We start from the raw sequence: 17,179 nt of genomic DNA on the forward strand, positions 1-17,179 counted from the left end.
AGCCAGTGAGATTGCATCTGCTGTAGACCTATTATAACGATAAGCAAACTGCAGCAGGTCCAGGTTCTTGCTTAGGCAGAAGTTAATTCTGGCAATGAACGAGCTCTCAAGGCATCTCAACCTCGTCGCTATGAGTACAACTGGGTGATAGTCATTGAGGCAGGTCACCCTGCTCACCTTGAGCACTGGCATGATTAACAACCTTCTGAAGCAGGTGGGAACCACTGACTGCAGCAGTGAGAGTCTGATGATTTCCTTGAACACTCCCATCAGTAGATTGGCACAGGTTTTCCTACCAGGTACACCATCAGGGACTAATGCCTTTCCAGAAATCACCCACTTGAAAGACACTCTGACTTTGGCCTCTGAGACAGAGATCACAGGGTCACCAGATGCTGCAGGAGTTCACATAGATGTACTTTTATTCTCCCTTTCAGAATGCGCATTCTTCAGCATTCAAAGGAATAAAGTCCAATCCTATTCAACATTTCCCAACAACTCAGGCCGTCAAGTCTTGCCAACATCCTTGCTAGATGTCTCTGCACTCTTTCAATCTTGATGTTTCCTGTAGGTAGGTGACCGAAAGGCACAAAATACTCCAAATTTGGCCTTGACAACGTCTTGTGCAGCTTGAACATCTGTCCCAACTCTTGTAATCAATGCTCTGATATATGAAGACCAAAGTGCCGGAAGGTCTATTTATGACCCTATCTACCTGTGACACCACCTTCAAGGAAGTGTTGTTGTTCCGCTCCACACCTTGTGGTGCATTGGTCAGAAGCATACCATTTCTACAGCTTGTCTGATGTTGTTTTTGAGAATGATCAACCCAGCACAGAATGAAAACGTGCAAGGAGCCGGCGGAATTTGAACACAAGACCACTCGACTCGAAGACCAGTGCAGATGTCACCACACCAACGGTCGGCTTCCAAGGAATTATGCACCTGAAACCCCAGATCCCTCCGTTCTACCGCACTCCTCAATGTCCTACCGTTCGCAGTGCAAGACCCACTCTTTGCTTTCTCCTGCTAAAGGAAAAACACCTCACACTTGTCTGCAATACAAAAGACCAAAACCAAAAAGATTGGAAAGATTTACCAGAGATTGGGGGCACGAGTTACAAGGCCAAGCTGCATAGACTTTTGGATTTCATGCCCTATAATGTAGATTGAATGGCGAAGTGATGGAGGTGTGTAAGATTATGAGAGAAACAGACAAGGTAAAACCACAGACTTTTGTTACGGGAGGGGCTACTTAAACAAGAGGGAAAAAGTTTAAGATCAGAGGTGAAAAATTTAAAGGGACATCAGGGCCAACTGCTTCACATGAAGAATGAGTGTACTTGGAATGAGCTGCTGGAAATCATGGTGGAGGCGGGCAAATTAGCAATAACTAAAAGCCATCTAGACAACTTCATGGATAGGTGAGGTTTAGAAGGCAGATAGGACCATCTCTCTAGCCAAGACCACAGTAAATTCTTTGGCTTTACTGACGTCGAATGCAAAGTGGTTGGTGCGACACCACTCAACCAGCTGATCCATCTCGCTCCCATATGCCTCTTCGTCAAGGCCAAGACTCTTTAGGCTTTCTGACTATGGACCATTTGGGGGTAAAGAGCCAGCTGAGGTGCTGTATATCTCCGTGACTCAAGTCTCCCCAGCACAGTCTAATCCTTCCTGAAAGTCACCAGAGCTGCAAAAGAGCGATCTGAAAGATTCACACCGCCCCTCTGACACCACCGTCACCCACCACCCTCAATACCCACCAGTTATGAAGTATACTTACATTAATAGAAAGATGTATATCATCATAAGTAATATTGTAATACTTGAAATTAAACCAGCAATTCCCCATATGTTGAGACGTATAAGATACATTTGTAACCTTTACAGTGTTATCTGTAAAAAAAACATTAAAAAAACATTTCAACAGGGCACGACTGCGCAAGCGCATGAAGTTAACCAGTGAGAACAGCCGGAAGTGTTTAAATGGAAGACAGATTTACAGAGCGGACATCAGAGGAGTGGGCGACGAAGTAGTGGGAACAGAGTAGGAAGGCTTTGGTTCAACGGGGCTTCGGCAATAAAGGGTTGAGGCCAGGCAGGTTATCTGTTTTAAATAAAGACAGCAAGTATGTGTGCGAGGCCGGTTTTCTGTGCTCGGTGTCAGAAGTGGGAGGTCCTGGAGACTCCCGGCCTCCCAGATGACCACATCTGCACCAGGTGCATCAAGCGGCAGCTCCTTAGAGACTGCATTAGGGAACTGGAGCTGCAGCTCAATGACTTTCGTCTGGTCAGGGAGAGTGAGGAGGTGATAGAGAGGAGCTATAGGCAGGAAGTCACCTTGGGACCCCAGGAGACGCAGAAGTGGGTAACAGTCAGGAGAGGGAAGGGCAAGAAGCAGGTACTAGAGAGTACCCCAGTGGCTGTCCTGCTTATTAAGTATTTTTGTTTGAGTACTGTTGGGGGGTGGGGTGGATGGCCTACCTGGGGGAAGTAACTGTGGTTGCGCCTCTGGCACAGAGTCTGGCCCTGTGGCTCAGAAGGGTAGAGAAAGGAAGAGGATGGCAGCAATGATGGGGGACTCTATAGTTAGGGGGGTCAGATAGGTGATTTTGTGGACGCAGGAAAGAAACGCATGGTAGTTTGCCTCCCAGGTGCCAGGGTCCAGGATGTTTCTGATCGTGTCCATAATATCTTCAAGTGGGAAGGAGAACAGCCAGAAGTCAGAGTACATATTGGTACTAATGACATCGGTAGGAAGATGGAGGAGGTCCTGAAAACAGGCTACAGGGAGTTAGGAAAGAAGCTGAGAAGCAGGACCTCAAAGGTAGTAATCTCCTGATTAATGTCTGTGCCACGTGACAGAGTATAGGAATAGAGTGAGGTGGAGGATAAATGTGTCTCTGAGGGATTGGAGCAGGAGGCAGGGATTCAGATTTCCGGATCATTGGGACCTCTTTTGGTGCAGTTGTGACCTGTACAAAAAGGATGGGTTGCACTTGAATCCGAGGGGTACCAATATCCCTGCGGGAAGGTTTACTAAGGCTATTGGGGGAGAGATTAAACTAGAATTGCTGGGGGGTGGGAACCAAATTGAAGTAACGGAGGAAAGGGTGGTTGGCTCACGAACAGAGAAAGTTTGGAGACAGTGCAAAAGGGAGGATAGGCAAGTGATTGATAGAGAAGGGACGTGCTCAGTCCAATGGCTTGAGATGTGTCTATTTTAATGCGAGGAGTGGGAATGGGCTGTTGGCAACCGTGGTGGAGGCAGATACAATAGGGTCCTTTAAGGTATAGGTAAGGTAAGCCTAGTAATTTCTGAGGTAGGGACATGTTCGGCACAACTTTGTGGGCTGAAGGGCCTGTATTGTGCTGTAGGTTTTCTATGTTTCAATGAGTATCATGAACAAAGCAGATGAGCTTAGAGCGTGGATCAACACTTGAAGCTATGATGTTGTGGGCGTTACAGAGACTTGGATGGTGCAGCGGCAGGATTGGCTACTTCAAGTGCCAGAATTTAGATGTTTCAGAAGGATAGGGAGGGAGGCAAAAGAGGTGGGGGAGTGGTACTGTTGATCAGAGATAGTGTCACGGCTGCAGAAAAGGAAGAAGTCATGGAGGGATTGTCTAGAGTCTCTGTGGGTGGAAGTTAGGAAGTTAGGAATTGGAAGGGGTCAATAACTCCACTGGGTGTTTTTATATATATATATATATATATATATATATATATATATATATATATATATATATATATATATAGATATAGATATAGATAGATAGCTATATATATATATATATATATAGACCACCCAATAGCATCAGAGACATCAAGGAGCAGATAGGGAGGCAGATTCTGGAAAGGAGTAATAATAACACGGTTGTTGTGGTGGCAGATTTTAATTTCCCAAATATTGATTGGAATCTCCCTAGATTGAGGGGTTTCGAGGGGGTAAAGTTTATTAAGTGTGTTCAGGAAGTTTTCTTGACACAATATGTAGATAAGTCTACAAGAGGAGAGGCTGTACTTGATCTGGTATTGGGAAACGAACCTGGTCAGATGTCAGGCCTCTCAGTGGGAGAGCATTTTGGAGATGGTTATTACAATTCCATCTCCTTTACCATAGCATTGGAGAGGATAGGAACAGACAAGTTAGGGAAACATTTAATTAGAGTCAGGGGAATACGAGGCTATCAGGCAGGAACTTGGAAGCATAAATTGGAAACAGATGTTCTCAGGGAAACATACGGAAGAGATGTGGCAAATGTTCAGGGGATATTTGCGTGGGGTTCTGTGTAGGTTCATTCCAATGAGACGTGGAAAGGATGGTAGGGTACAAGATCCTTGGTGTACAAATGCTGTTGTAAATTTAGTCAAGAGCTTACGAAAGGTTCGAAAAACTAGGTAATGATAGGAATCTAGAAGATTACAAGGCTAGGAGGAAGGAGCTTAAAAATGAAATTAGGAGAGGAAGAAGGGGCAATGGGGAGGCATTGGCCGACAAGATTAAGGAAAACCCCAAGGCATTCTACAAGTATGTGAAGAGCAAGAGGATAAGATGTGAGAGAGTAGGACCAATCAAGTGTGGCACTGGAAAAGCGTGCATGGAACCGGAGGAGATAGTGGAGGTACTTAATGAATACTTTGCTTCAGTATTCACTATAGAAAAGGATCTTGGCAATTGTAGGGATGACTTGCAGTGGACTGAAAAGCTTGAGAATGTAGATATTAAGGAAGAGGATTTTCTGGAACTTTTGGAAAGTATCAAGTTGGATAAGTCACCAGAACCGGACATTATGTACCCCAGGCTATCGTGGGAAGCGAAGGAGGAGATTGCTGAGCCTCTGGCGATCATCTTTGCATCATCAACGAAGACGGGAGAGGCTCCGGAGGATTGGAGGGTTGCGGATGTTGTTCCCTTAATCAAGAAGGGGAGTAGGGATAGCCCAGGAAATTATAGGCCAGTGAGTCTTACTTCAGTGGTTGGTAAGTTGATGGAGAAGATCCTGAGACGCAGGATTTATGAACATTTGGAGAAGCATAATATGATTAGGAATAGTCCACATGGCTTTGTCAAAGGCAGGTCATGCCTTCCAAACGTAATTGAATTTTTTGAGAATGTGACTAAACACATTAAGATAGAGCCTTAGATGTAGTGTATATGGATTTTAGCAAGACATTTGATAAGATACCCCAAGATACCCCATGCAAGGCTTATTGAGAAAGTAAGGAGGCATGGGATCCAAGACTTAGAAAAATAGAGGGCTATGGATAAAGCCTAGGTAGTTCTAAGGTAGGGACATGTTTGGTATAGTTTTGTGGGCCGAAGGGCCTGTACTGTGCTATATGTTTTCGATGTTTCTGAATTCACCACCACTGCATATCTGGCAGGCAAGATAAACCCCAATGCTCAGTGGATGGTCTCAAAAATAGGCCATTCAGCCCAACTCTACTCCTATCAGGGAGCGAGTAAACAACACGAACAGAACAGGAATGGGCAGGCTCTGCCCTTGGTCTGTGTCACCCCTCCATGGATGCCAAGGAGTGAGATACAGGCTGGGGTCTAATCCTGGGGTTCAGGGGAGTTTATATACAGAATAACAGATCCTTGGGAGTGGGTTACAGCCTGGGATCCTTTAACATACTGGGATCAATTTCAGAGGTTCGAGGGCATTTATATGTAGAATAACATCCCTGGGAGAGGGTTATAGATTGGGGTGTCCATATATAGAACAATTGATCTCCAGAAGTGGGTTGCAGGCTGGGATCTAAGTGAGGCATTGAGGGTTTTATACACTCCAGCAAGATGGCGGTGCGACTAGTCGCAGCAGCTTCTACGGAGTCAACAGAAGGCGCTATCGTTCTACTTAAACGCACATCTAATAATCGCAAGATTCTGTCATAGGTTAAGAACTCAAAAGTACTGCAAGTCTACACCAAAAGCGAGTAGCTTGCTGACAGAGATAATGAACAAGCTGTGCAACATGGAGCTGCCACACCCTTGAGTCTATGTGAATTGGTCTCCATCAGCTGTGCACATCTGGACACAGCAACGTTCCCCCTTTGTCATTACAAAACTCTGTCAGATTGCACAGGGATCATGAGTGAACAGCCTTTTTCAAGTACAGCCACAAATTTTCAATTGGAGTGAGGTCTGTGGACTCTGACTAGGCCACTACAAGACATTAGTCACTCAATTTTTGAGGATGGCCTGCTCCAGGCAGATATACAGCTGTGCTTTCCATTTCTTAATGATTGCCTTAACTGTATTCCAACGGATATTCAGTGACTTGGAAATTTCCTTGTATCCATCTCCTGACTTATACTTTTCAATAACCTTTTTGTGGAGTTCCTTGGAGTATTTTTTTGTTTTCATGGCATAGTTTTTGCCAGGATACTGACTCACCAGCAGTTGTATCTTCCAGGTACAGGTGCATTTAACTACAATCAATTGAAAGATCGCAAGACATAGGAGCAGAATTAAGCCATCTGGCCCATCGAGTCTGCTCTGTGATTCAATCATGACTGATCCTTTTCTCCCATCTCCTCCTCAAGCCTAGTTCCCAGCCTTCTTCCCTTAACCTTTGATACCATGTCCAATCAAGGACCTATCAATCTCAGCCTTAAACACACCCAACGACCTGGACTCCACAGATGCATGTGGCAACAAATTCCATAAATTTACCACCCTTTGGCTAAAGAAATTTCTCTGCATCTGTTTTCAAAGGGTGCCCCTCTATCCTGAGGCTGTGACTTCTTGTCCTAGACCCTGCCACCATGGGAAACATCCTTTCCCCACATACTCTGTCTAGGCCTTTCAACATTCGAAAGGTTTCAATGAGATCCCCCCCTCATCCTTCTGTATTCCAGCAAGTACAGACTCATCAAACGTTCCTCATCTGATAACCCTTCTACTCCTGGAATCATCCTTGAGAACCTCCTCTGGACCCTCTCCAATGACAGCACATCTCTTCTATGATGAGGGGCCCAAAACTGTTCACAGTACTCAAGGTGAGGCCTCACCAGTGCCTTATAAAGCCTCAGCATCACACCCTTGCTCTTGCATTCTTTACCCCTTGAAATGAATGCTAACATCGCATTTGACTTCCTCACCATTGATTCAATCTGCCAGTTAACCTTGAGGCTGTTCTGCACAAGGCCTCCCAAGTCCCTTTGCATCTCAGACGTTCGGATTTTCTCCCCGTTTAGAAAATAGTTCACACATTTATTTCTACTATCAAAGTGCATGACTGTGCATTTTCCAACATTGTATTTAAATTGCTACCTTCTTGCCCATTCTCCTAATCTGTCTCAGTTCTTCTGCATCCTACTTGTTTCATCAATGCTACCTGTCCCCCACCAATCTTGGTATCATCTGCAAACTTGGCAACAAAGCCATCTATCCCATCATCTATATCAATTACATACAGCATAAAAAGAAGTGGTCCCAACACTGGCCCCTGTGGAACACCACTAGTCACTGGCAGCCAACCAGAAAAGGATTCTTTTAATTCCCACTCACTGCCTCCTACTAATCAGCTAATGCTCTAAACATGTTACTAACTTTCCTGTGATACCATGGGCTCTTAACTTGGTAAGCAGCCTCATGTGTGATGTGGCACCTTGCCAAAGGCCTTCTGAAAAGTCCAAATATATGACATCCACTGCATCACCTTTATCTATCCAACTTGTAACCTCCTCAAAGAATTCCATCAGGAATTTCCATGAAGGAAATCATCCTGACTTTGTACTATCTCGTCCTGTGTCACCAAGTACTCCATCACCTCATCCTTAACAATTGACTCTAACATCTTCCCAACCACTGATGTCAAGTTAACTGGTTGAAAATTTCCTTTCTGCTGCCTTCCTCCACTTAAAGAGTGGACTAACATTTGCAATTTTCTATTTCTCTGGCACCATGCCACAGTCCAATTATTTTTGAAAGATCATTTCTAATGCCACCACAATCGCTAACACTGCCCCTTTCAGAACCCCGGGTGCAGTTCCTCTGGTCCGGGTGACCTGCGTACCTTTAGCTCTTCCAATTTTTTGAGCACCTTCTCTCATAACAGTAACTGCCTCCACTTCTATTCCTTCACACACTACAACATTAGGCATACTACTAGTGTCTTCCACAGTGAAGACTGATGCAAAATACTTACTTAATTCATCAGCCATACCCTTGCCCCTATTATTATTTCTCCTGCCTCATTTTCTAGTGATTCTATATCCATTCTCATTTCTCTTTTTTAATGTACTTGAAAAAACTTTTATAATCCATTTTGATATTATTTGCTACCTTGCTTTCATATTTCATCTTTTTCCTTCTAATGATTTTTTTTAGTTGATCTGTGTAGGTTTTTAAAAACTTCCCAATCCTCTATCTTCTCACTAATTTTTGTTTTGTTGTATGCACTTTCTTTTGTTTTTACAATAGATTTGACTTCCTTTGTCAGCTACAGTTGTACTATTTTACCATTTGAGTATTTCTTCATTTTTAGAATACATGTCCTGCACCTTCCTCATTTTTCCCACAAACACACACCTTTGCTGCTCTGCTGACATCCCTGCCAACAGCTCCTTCCAATTTACTTTGGCCAACTCCTCTCTCATAGTAATTTCCCTAACTCCACCAAAATACTGCTACACCAGACTTTACTTTCTATCTAATTTCAAGTTGAACAAAATCAAATTGTGATCGCTGGTTCCTAAGGGTTATTTTACCTTAAGCTCCCTAATCGCTTAATGTTATGCTCATTACATAACACCCCATCCAGTACTGCTAAACACCCGAGTAGGCTTAATGACAAACTGCTCTAAAAAGTCATTTTCAGCAAACGCACTCTTGCAGTCCATTACCAACCTGATCTTCCCAATTGACCTGCATGTTAAAATCGCCCATAACTACCATAACATTGCCTTTTTGACTCGCCTTTTCTATTTCCTGTTGTAACCTGTGGTCCACCTCCCAGCCACTGTTGGGAAGCCTGCAAATAACTGTCATCACCCTTGCATTTTCTTAACTCAATCCACAAGAGTTCAACATCTTCGATCCTATGCCATGTCTTTCTACTGATTTGATGCCATTCTTTATCAGTAGAGCCACACCATCCCTTCTGCCTACCTTTCTATCCCTCCAATATAACACCTTGACTGCACACATCTCCAAAAACAGATCTCCATTTAATTAATTATGTGACTTCCAAAACCAACTGGCTACACCAGTGATGATTTGGCTGGGTGAATACTTGTACAATTAATTTATGTTTTATATTTCTAATTAATTTAAATCATTTCATAGAGATCTGTTTTCAGTTTGACACTAAAGTGTCTTTTTCTGTTGATCAATGTTGAGAAAGCCAAATTAAATATCTACCATGGTTCAATGTTGCAAAACAATAAAACATTAAAACTTCCAGGGGGTGAGGGGAATACTTTTTATAGGCACTATATATATTTGTCTGGTTGTGTTTTGACTAATATTGTATATGGGCTTGTATACGCGAGTACTGGGTCTCAAAGCCATAGATTCACCTTGCGGGAGTCGAGCGTCAGGGCAAGGACTGGGTCTCAAAGCCATGGAGTCAACTAGTGGGCACCAGGTTAGTCAACTGATAATGTCGATTGACTGGGATCTGGACTAATACACCTCGGCACATTCTGTGTCATTGTATTTTTACTAGTATTCTACACCGGTTTGTTACCTTGCACCTTGAACCTGTAGTAACAGTGTCTCATTTAGCTATAGTCGTGGATATTCATGCCTGGTTAAATGCCAATTAAACATGAATTGAATAACATATCTCCAGGATGGGATCTAATCCAGGGGTTCAGTCTGTTTAAATATAGACAAAAACAGATCCCTGTGAATGGTTACATACTGGTCCAGAGGTTCGGGGGTGGTTTATATATAGAATCCCCGGTATGGGGTTATAAGCTGGGATCTAAATTAGGGGTTAGAACATAGAAATTTACAACACATTGTGCAAACCAGGTAACCTACACTATTACCCTAGTGCATAGCCCTCTACTTTTCTAAGGTCCATGTATCTCCGACTGTCTTAAACAACTCTTTTGCATCCACCATCGCCAGCAGTGCATTCCATGCACACACCACTGTATGAAAAACTTCGCCCTGACATCCCCTCCAAGCACCTTAAAACTGTGCCCCCTTGTGTTAGCCATTTCAGCCCTGGGAAGAAGCCTCTGGATACATGATCAATGCCTCTCATCATTTTATACACCTCAATCAGGTCACCTCTCATCCTCCGTTGCTCCAAGGAGAAAGGGCCAAGTACACTCAACCTATTCTCATAAGGTACATCCTCTAATCCAGGCAATATGCTTGTAAATCTCCTCTGCACACTCTCTACAGTATGAGGTGACCAGAACTGAACACAGGTTCAGGGTTTATGTCTATAGAATGATAGATTCTCGTGAATGGGTCACAAACTGGGATCTGATCAGAGGTTGGGTTCTATAATGCACAGACACGCACTCAGTGGGGGGGGGGGGGGGCATGTCCAGTGAATTCAAAGTTCAAAGTAAATTTGTGATCAAAGCATATATATGTTACCACATACAACTTGAGGTACATTTTCTTGCAGGCATTCACAGAAAAAATGAAATTCAATAGAATTTTATGAAAAACTATGCATAAACATAACAAAGACTGAAAACCAACCAATGTGCAAAAGAAGAGAAACTAAAAACAAAAACAGTAGACAACAAGAATTGTAAAGAGTCCTTGAAGTGAGTCAGTAGGTCATAGAATCTGTTTAGAGTCGTGGTGATTGAAGTTATCCACACAAGTTCAGAAGACTAATGGTAATGGTCTAATTACTCTTCTGAACTTGGTAGTGTGGGACCCAAGGCTCCTGTCCAATGGCAGTAGTGAGAAGATCGAATGTTGGAGAAGACCTGATGGGTTGAATGGCCTAATTCTATTGCTGTGTCTGAAAGCCTCGAAAGACAGCGGGCCGTGAGGGAGTAAGGTGATGGTGATCCAGCCCGGGGAGGACTTTGGATGAGGCCGGAACAGGCTCGCTGCCTCCCTCCCACTGCAGAGTGGGGTAGGGGGTGGGGGAGAAAGAGAGAGATCTTTCAATTCAAGTCTGTCATTTAACCACAACTCATGAAACAGCCAAATGAGACAGTGTTACTATGCGGTCTAGATGCAAAGACACATCACTAATAGTCACAGCCAAGATCACAATCACATAATACGAATCTCAGCAAACCACATGCACCAAATGCTGGTGGAACTCAGCAGGCCAGATAACATTTACAGTCGACGTTTGTAGATGCACAGTAAAAAGTGTCACAGTAGTCACAGTAGAAGGTGGGGATGGGGAGGAAGAACCACAAGGTGACAGAGGAAACCAGATGGAGAAGAGGGGTGAAGTAAAGAACTGGGAAGTCGATTGGTTAAAGAGATAGAGGGCTGGAGGAAGGAGAATCTGATAGGAGAGGACAGAAGGCCACAGAAGAAAACAGGGGGAGGGGCACCAGAGGGAAGTGATGGGCAGGTAAGAAAATAAGATGAGAGGGAGAAATGGGAACAGGGAATGGTGAAGGTGGGGGGGCTATTACTGGAAGTTCAAGAAATCGATGTTCATGCCACTAGGTTGGTTACCCAGAGGTCTTGTTCCTCCAACCTGAGTGTGGTCTGATCGCAACAATAAAGGAGGCAGTGGACTAACATGTCAGAATGGGAATGGAAAGTGGAATTAAAATTAAAATGGAGATACCACTTTTTCTAGCCAACAGTGTGTAATTGCTCGGCGAAGCAGTCTCCAATCTGCGTAATACAGCAGGCCACACTGAGAGCACTGGATACGGTACATGAAGCCCAACAGATGCACAGGTGAAATGTCGCCTCACCTGCAAGGACTATTTGGGGATCTGAATGATAGTGAGGAAGGTGATGTAAGGGCAGGTTTAGCACCTGTTCCATCTGCAAAGGTAAGTGCCAGGAGGGAGATCAATGGGGAGGGACAAATGGACCAGGGAGCCATGTAGGGTCCAATCCCTGCAGAAAGCAGAAGGTGGAAGGGGATTGGGGTGGAGGTGGGAAAGATGTACATGGTGGTGGGATCCTGTTGGACATGGCAGAAGTTATGGAGAATTCTGTGCTGGATGCAGAGGCTGGTGGGGTGGCAGGAGGATGGGTTAAGCAAAATGGAAGCAATGCAGTTGAGGGCGGAGTTGATGGTGGACAAATGAGGAAGCCCCTTTCTTTGAACAAGGAGGACACCTTAGTTCTGGAATGAAAAATGCCTCACCCTGAGTGACAGGGTGGGAAAAGGTATAGTCCAGGTAGCTGTGAATCAGTGGATAAGCTGCATCCAGAGAAAGAGACAGAATGGGGAGGGAGGTGTCAGAAACAAGACCAGGTAGATTTGAATGCAGGGTAGAAGTTGGAGGCAATGAAGTTGATGAAGTGGTCAAGCTCTACTAAGTGCAAGAAGCAGCACCAATGCAGTCAATGTAGCATAGGAAAAGTTGGAGAGCAATACGAGTCTAGGCTTCGAACACAGACTGTTCCACGTAGCTGACAAAAAGGCAGGCATAGCTGGGACCCATGTGAGTGCCCATTGCTACACCTTTTGCGAGAAGGAAGTGAGATGAGACAAAGGACAAATTATTGAGAGGGAGCACCAGTTCAGCCAGACGGAGGAGAGTGGTGTTGGAGGGGAACTGGTTGGGGTCTGGTGTCCAGAAAGAAATGGAGAGCTTTGAGGCCTTCCTAGTGGATGATGGAGGTGTATAGGGACTGGACATCCATATTGAAAATAAGATGATCGTGGCCAGGGAACTTAAAGTCACTGAAAAGATTAAGAATGTGTGACGTGACACAGATGAAGGTAGGAAAGGATTAAACCAGGAGGGAAGGGGTAATAAAACTGAGTTGAGGTATGCAGATACCTCAAGTTCAGTGGGGTAGCATCAAGCAGAAACAGTGGGTCTACCTGGACAGGCAGGCTTGTGGATCTTGGGTCGGAGTTAGAAATGGGAGGTGCAGGGTGAGGAAAATATGAGGTTGGTGGCAGTGGATGAGAGATCCCCAGAGTTAATAAGGTTGGTAATGTTGTGCAAGGCAATGGTCTGGTGCTTCTCAGTGGGGCCTTGTTACAGGGGTAAGTAAGAGGAGGTGTCTGATATTTGTCTCTGGGCCTCAACAAGGCAGAGGTCAGTCCACCAGACTAATACAGCACTCCCCTTTACCTGCAGATTTGACGGTGCGGTTAGGATTAGTGCAGAGGGATTGGAGAACAATGCATTCGGAAGGAGTGTGGTTGGAATTGGAGAGAGGAGCGGCGAAGTCGAGACAGTTGATGTCCCGTCAACTGTTGGCACTGAAAAGATCCAGAACAGGCAGAAGGCCAGAGTGGGGTCCAGGAAGAGGAGGGTTGAAGACAGGAGAATGAGTCATCAGTGTGGAGAAGGGAGTCCTTGCCAAAGTAGGCACAGAGACAGAGGCAGTGGAAGAAGAGCTCAGTGTCGAGGCGGGTGCGAAACTCACTGAGGTGCGGGTGCACTATGACAAAGGTGAGGCCCACAATCAGGAACATCTGCCTCAGAGACAGGAAGGTTGGAGGGGATGGTGAAGACCAGGCTTAGATGAGAGCTGGGATTGGGTGGGGGGGGGGGGGGGGTTGGTAGAATCAGAGGAGAGAGGAGGGTTGGGGTGTTCAGGGATGGTAGGGTGCGAGGAAGATGGAATCTCCGAGGACCCAAGAGCTGACAGTAGGGAATGAAAGACACGGGATTGCAGAGCCCAGTTGGAGTTTGTGCAATGGCACTTTGAAGATGTTAGAGGTCGATGGAACCCGTATTGATGGTGGTGGACATCCGACCTACCGAAGGTTTTTCGCCCAAAACGTTGCCTGGACTCTTTACCATAGATGCTGCCTGGCCTGCTAGGTTCCTCCAGCATTTGGTATGTGCTGATGGCAGTGGAGTCCGGATACTGAATCTGCTCTGGTATGATTTATGCAGGGAATTGCGGTCTGGAGACGTCCGTGGCTCCGTGCCCGCCGACACCCACATCTCTCCCCTCCTCCTCTTCCCCCAACCCCCTCCCCGGCGACGCCACAGCTTGATGCATACATGTCAACAAACCCATGTAGAATATCTGTCAAAAATACAACGATGCAAAATATGCATTTATACATAGTCCAGACCCCACAGCCCACCAGTATCATCTGTCGGCTAGCTCCAGGCGCCTGCTAGGCGACACCGTGGCTTTGAGGCCCAGTGCTCGAATATACAAGCACATACAGATTAGTGAAAACACCACCAGACAAATACACCAGACACCCTTCAGTCTATTTTAAATACTCAGGCGCCACAACTGCGCTATGACACCCCGCAAGCTTGAAGCCCGAGTCCATTGAGTGCCGCTAAAAAATCTGCAGCCGGCCACAGCAGAGCTGGTCAAGCCGAGCGAAAGCCCGGAAGGGTGGCTCCAGCTCCGAAATGGATGCCGCGCCACACTGCCCCTGGTGAAGCACAACGGCTTCATCCCCTCTCCGAGCGGCTGCAAACGGGCGACACCGTGGCTTCAGGCCTAGCCCTAGCCCTAGCCCTCCAACCGCCCCACATTAACGACGGTCACTCGCTAACCGCCTTCGTCCAAAGCCCGAAAATTCCGACCCCTCTCTTCCCCCACCGTCCAAGCTCGGGATCCTCACCTTCAGTTAACAGCACCGGGAACCACAGGATCCACATTGTCAGGATCGTAAACCAGCACCGCCAGCTAGTTACCGCCCCCATCTTAAACTGCAGTTGCCTGTCCGGTGAGCCGAAGGTGACGCTGAGAGATGGTATGTAGAGCCTCCGTGTGAGGATGAAGAGGCCTTTTCGCCCACACCTCCGCGAAATGACGCCCAACTCTTCTTCCGCCGGCTCCATCTCCGAGCTTACTTCTTTGACAAGGACTCTCCTACCCCCACCGATGACCCCCCCTCCTCCTCTTCATGGACACCCCGCTCTGGTCTTCTGCCTGCTCTGGATCTCTTCATTGCTAATTGCCGACGGGACACCAACCGTCTCGACTTCACTACCCCCTCTTCCAATTCCAACCCAACTCCTTCCGAACGCTCTGCTCTCCGCTCCCTCCGCAACAATCCCAACCTCACTATAAAACCTGCTGATAAGGGGGGAGCTGGTGTTGTCTGGCGTGCTGACCTCTACCTGGCCGAGACACAGCGACAACTCTCTGATACCTCCTCTTATTTACCCCTTGATCATGACCCCACTAAGGAGCACCAGGCCATTGTTTCCTATACCATAACCAACCTTATCAGCTCTGGGGATCTCCCATCCACTGCCACCAACCACATAGTTCCCACATACTGCACTTCGTTTCTACCTCCTACCCAAGATCCACAAATCTCTGCCTGTCCAGGTAGACCTATTGTCTCAGCTTGCTCCTGCCCCACTGAACTCATTTCTGCATACCTTGACACTGTCTTATCCCCACTTGTTCAATCTCTTCCCACCTATGTTCGTGACACTTCTCACTCTTTGAATTTTTTCAATGATTTTAAGTTCCCTGGCCCCCACCACCTTATTTTCACCATGGATGTCCAGTCCCTATATACCTTCATCCCCCACCTGGACGGTCTCAAAGGTCTAAGCTTCTTTTTGGATTCCAGACCTCACCAATTCCCCTCTACCACCACTCTCCTCTGTCTAGCGGAATTAGTTCTTACTCTCAATAATTTCTCCTTTGGCTCCTCCCACTTCCTCTAAACCAAGGGTGTATGGGTCCTGTATGGGTCCCAGTTATGCCTACCTTTTTGTTGGCTTTGTGGAACAGTCCATGTTCCAAGTCTATACGGGTATCTGTCCCCTTCTTTTCCTTCGCTACATCAACGACTGCATTGGTGCTGCCTCCTGCACGTATCCTGAGCTCGTTGACTTCATTAACTTTGCCTCCAACTTCCACCCTGCCCTCAAATTTACCTGGTCCATTTCCGACACCTCCCTCCCCTTTCTTGATCTTTCTGTCTCCATCTCTGGAAACTGCTTACCTACTGACATCTACTATAAGCCTACAGACTCTCACAGATACCTGAACTATTCCTCATCCCACCCGGTCTCTTGCAAAAATGCTATCCCCTTCTCACAATTCTTCCGTCTCCACCACATCTGCTCTCAGGGTGAGGCTTTTCATTCCAGGACGAAGGAGATGTCTTCCTTTTTTAAACAAAGGGGCTTCCCTTCTTCCACCATCAATTCTGCTCTCAAACGCATCTCTCCCATTTCCCCCACATACGTTCAGATGCAGTTCATAGACTTTAGTTCAGCATTCAACACAATCATCCCTCAGAAACTGATTGGAAAGCTGAGCCTATTGGGCCTGAACACCTCCCTCTGCAACTGGATCCTAGACTTCCTGACTGGGAGATCTCAGTCAGTCTGGATCGGGAGCAGCATCTCCAACACCATCACACTGAGCACAGGGGCTCCCCAGGGTTGCGTGTTCAGTCCACTGCTGTTCACTCTGCTGAACCACGACTGTGCTGCAACACACAGCTCGAACTATTTCATCAAGTTCGCCGATGACACCACCGTGGTGGGTCTCATCAGCAAGAACAACGAGTCAGCTTACAGAGAGGATGGCAGCGGCTAACGGAGTGGTGCAGAGCCAACAACCTGTCTCTTAACGAGAACAAAACAAAAAAGATGGTTGTTGACTTCAGGAGGGCACGGAGCGACCACTCCCTGCTGAACATCGACGGCTCCTTGATAGAGATCGTAAAGAGCACCAAATTTCTTGGTGTTCACCTGACGGAGAATCTCACCTGGACCCTCAACACCAGCTCCATAGCAAAGAAAGCCCAGCAGCGTCTCTACTTTTTGCGAAGGCTGAGTAAAGTCCATCTCCCACCCCCCATCCTCATCACGTTCTATAGGGGTTGTATGGAGAGTGTCCTGAGCAACTGTATAACTGCCTGGTTCGGAAAATGCACCACCTCGGAATGCAAGACCCTGCAGCGGATAGTGAGGTCAGCTGAGAAGATCTTCCCGCCATCACGGACATTTACAGTACACGCTGCATCCGAAAAGGAAACAGCATTATGAAGGACCCCATACACTCCTCATACAATTTCTTCTCCCTCCTGCTGTCTGGGAAAAGGCTCTGAAGCATTCTGGCTCTTACAACCA

The 17,179-nt window shown here is 46.2% G+C and overlaps 1 protein-coding gene across 1 annotated transcript in view; it reads right to left on the bottom strand.

The window, feature by feature from the left end:
• The window catches only part of LOC132380548 (uncharacterized), a 28,262-nt gene extending 13,229 nt beyond the window's left edge, over positions 1-15,033 (bottom strand). The window contains exons 1-2 of the mRNA XM_059949446.1: positions 14,698-15,033; positions 1,787-1,899 (exon numbers count right to left, since the gene is read on the bottom strand). Of these exons, the coding sequence (XP_059805429.1) occupies positions 1,787-1,899; positions 14,698-14,917 (333 nt within the window). The 5' untranslated portion in view covers positions 14,918-15,033. The remainder of the gene's footprint in view (positions 1-1,786; positions 1,900-14,697) is intronic.
• Positions 15,034-17,179: the final 2,146 nt, after the last annotated feature.

The sequence above is a fragment of the Hypanus sabinus genome, chromosome 24, assembly GCF_030144855.1.
Source record: "Hypanus sabinus isolate sHypSab1 chromosome 24, sHypSab1.hap1, whole genome shotgun sequence".
NCBI classification, from domain to species: domain Eukaryota; kingdom Metazoa; phylum Chordata; class Chondrichthyes; order Myliobatiformes; family Dasyatidae; genus Hypanus; species Hypanus sabinus.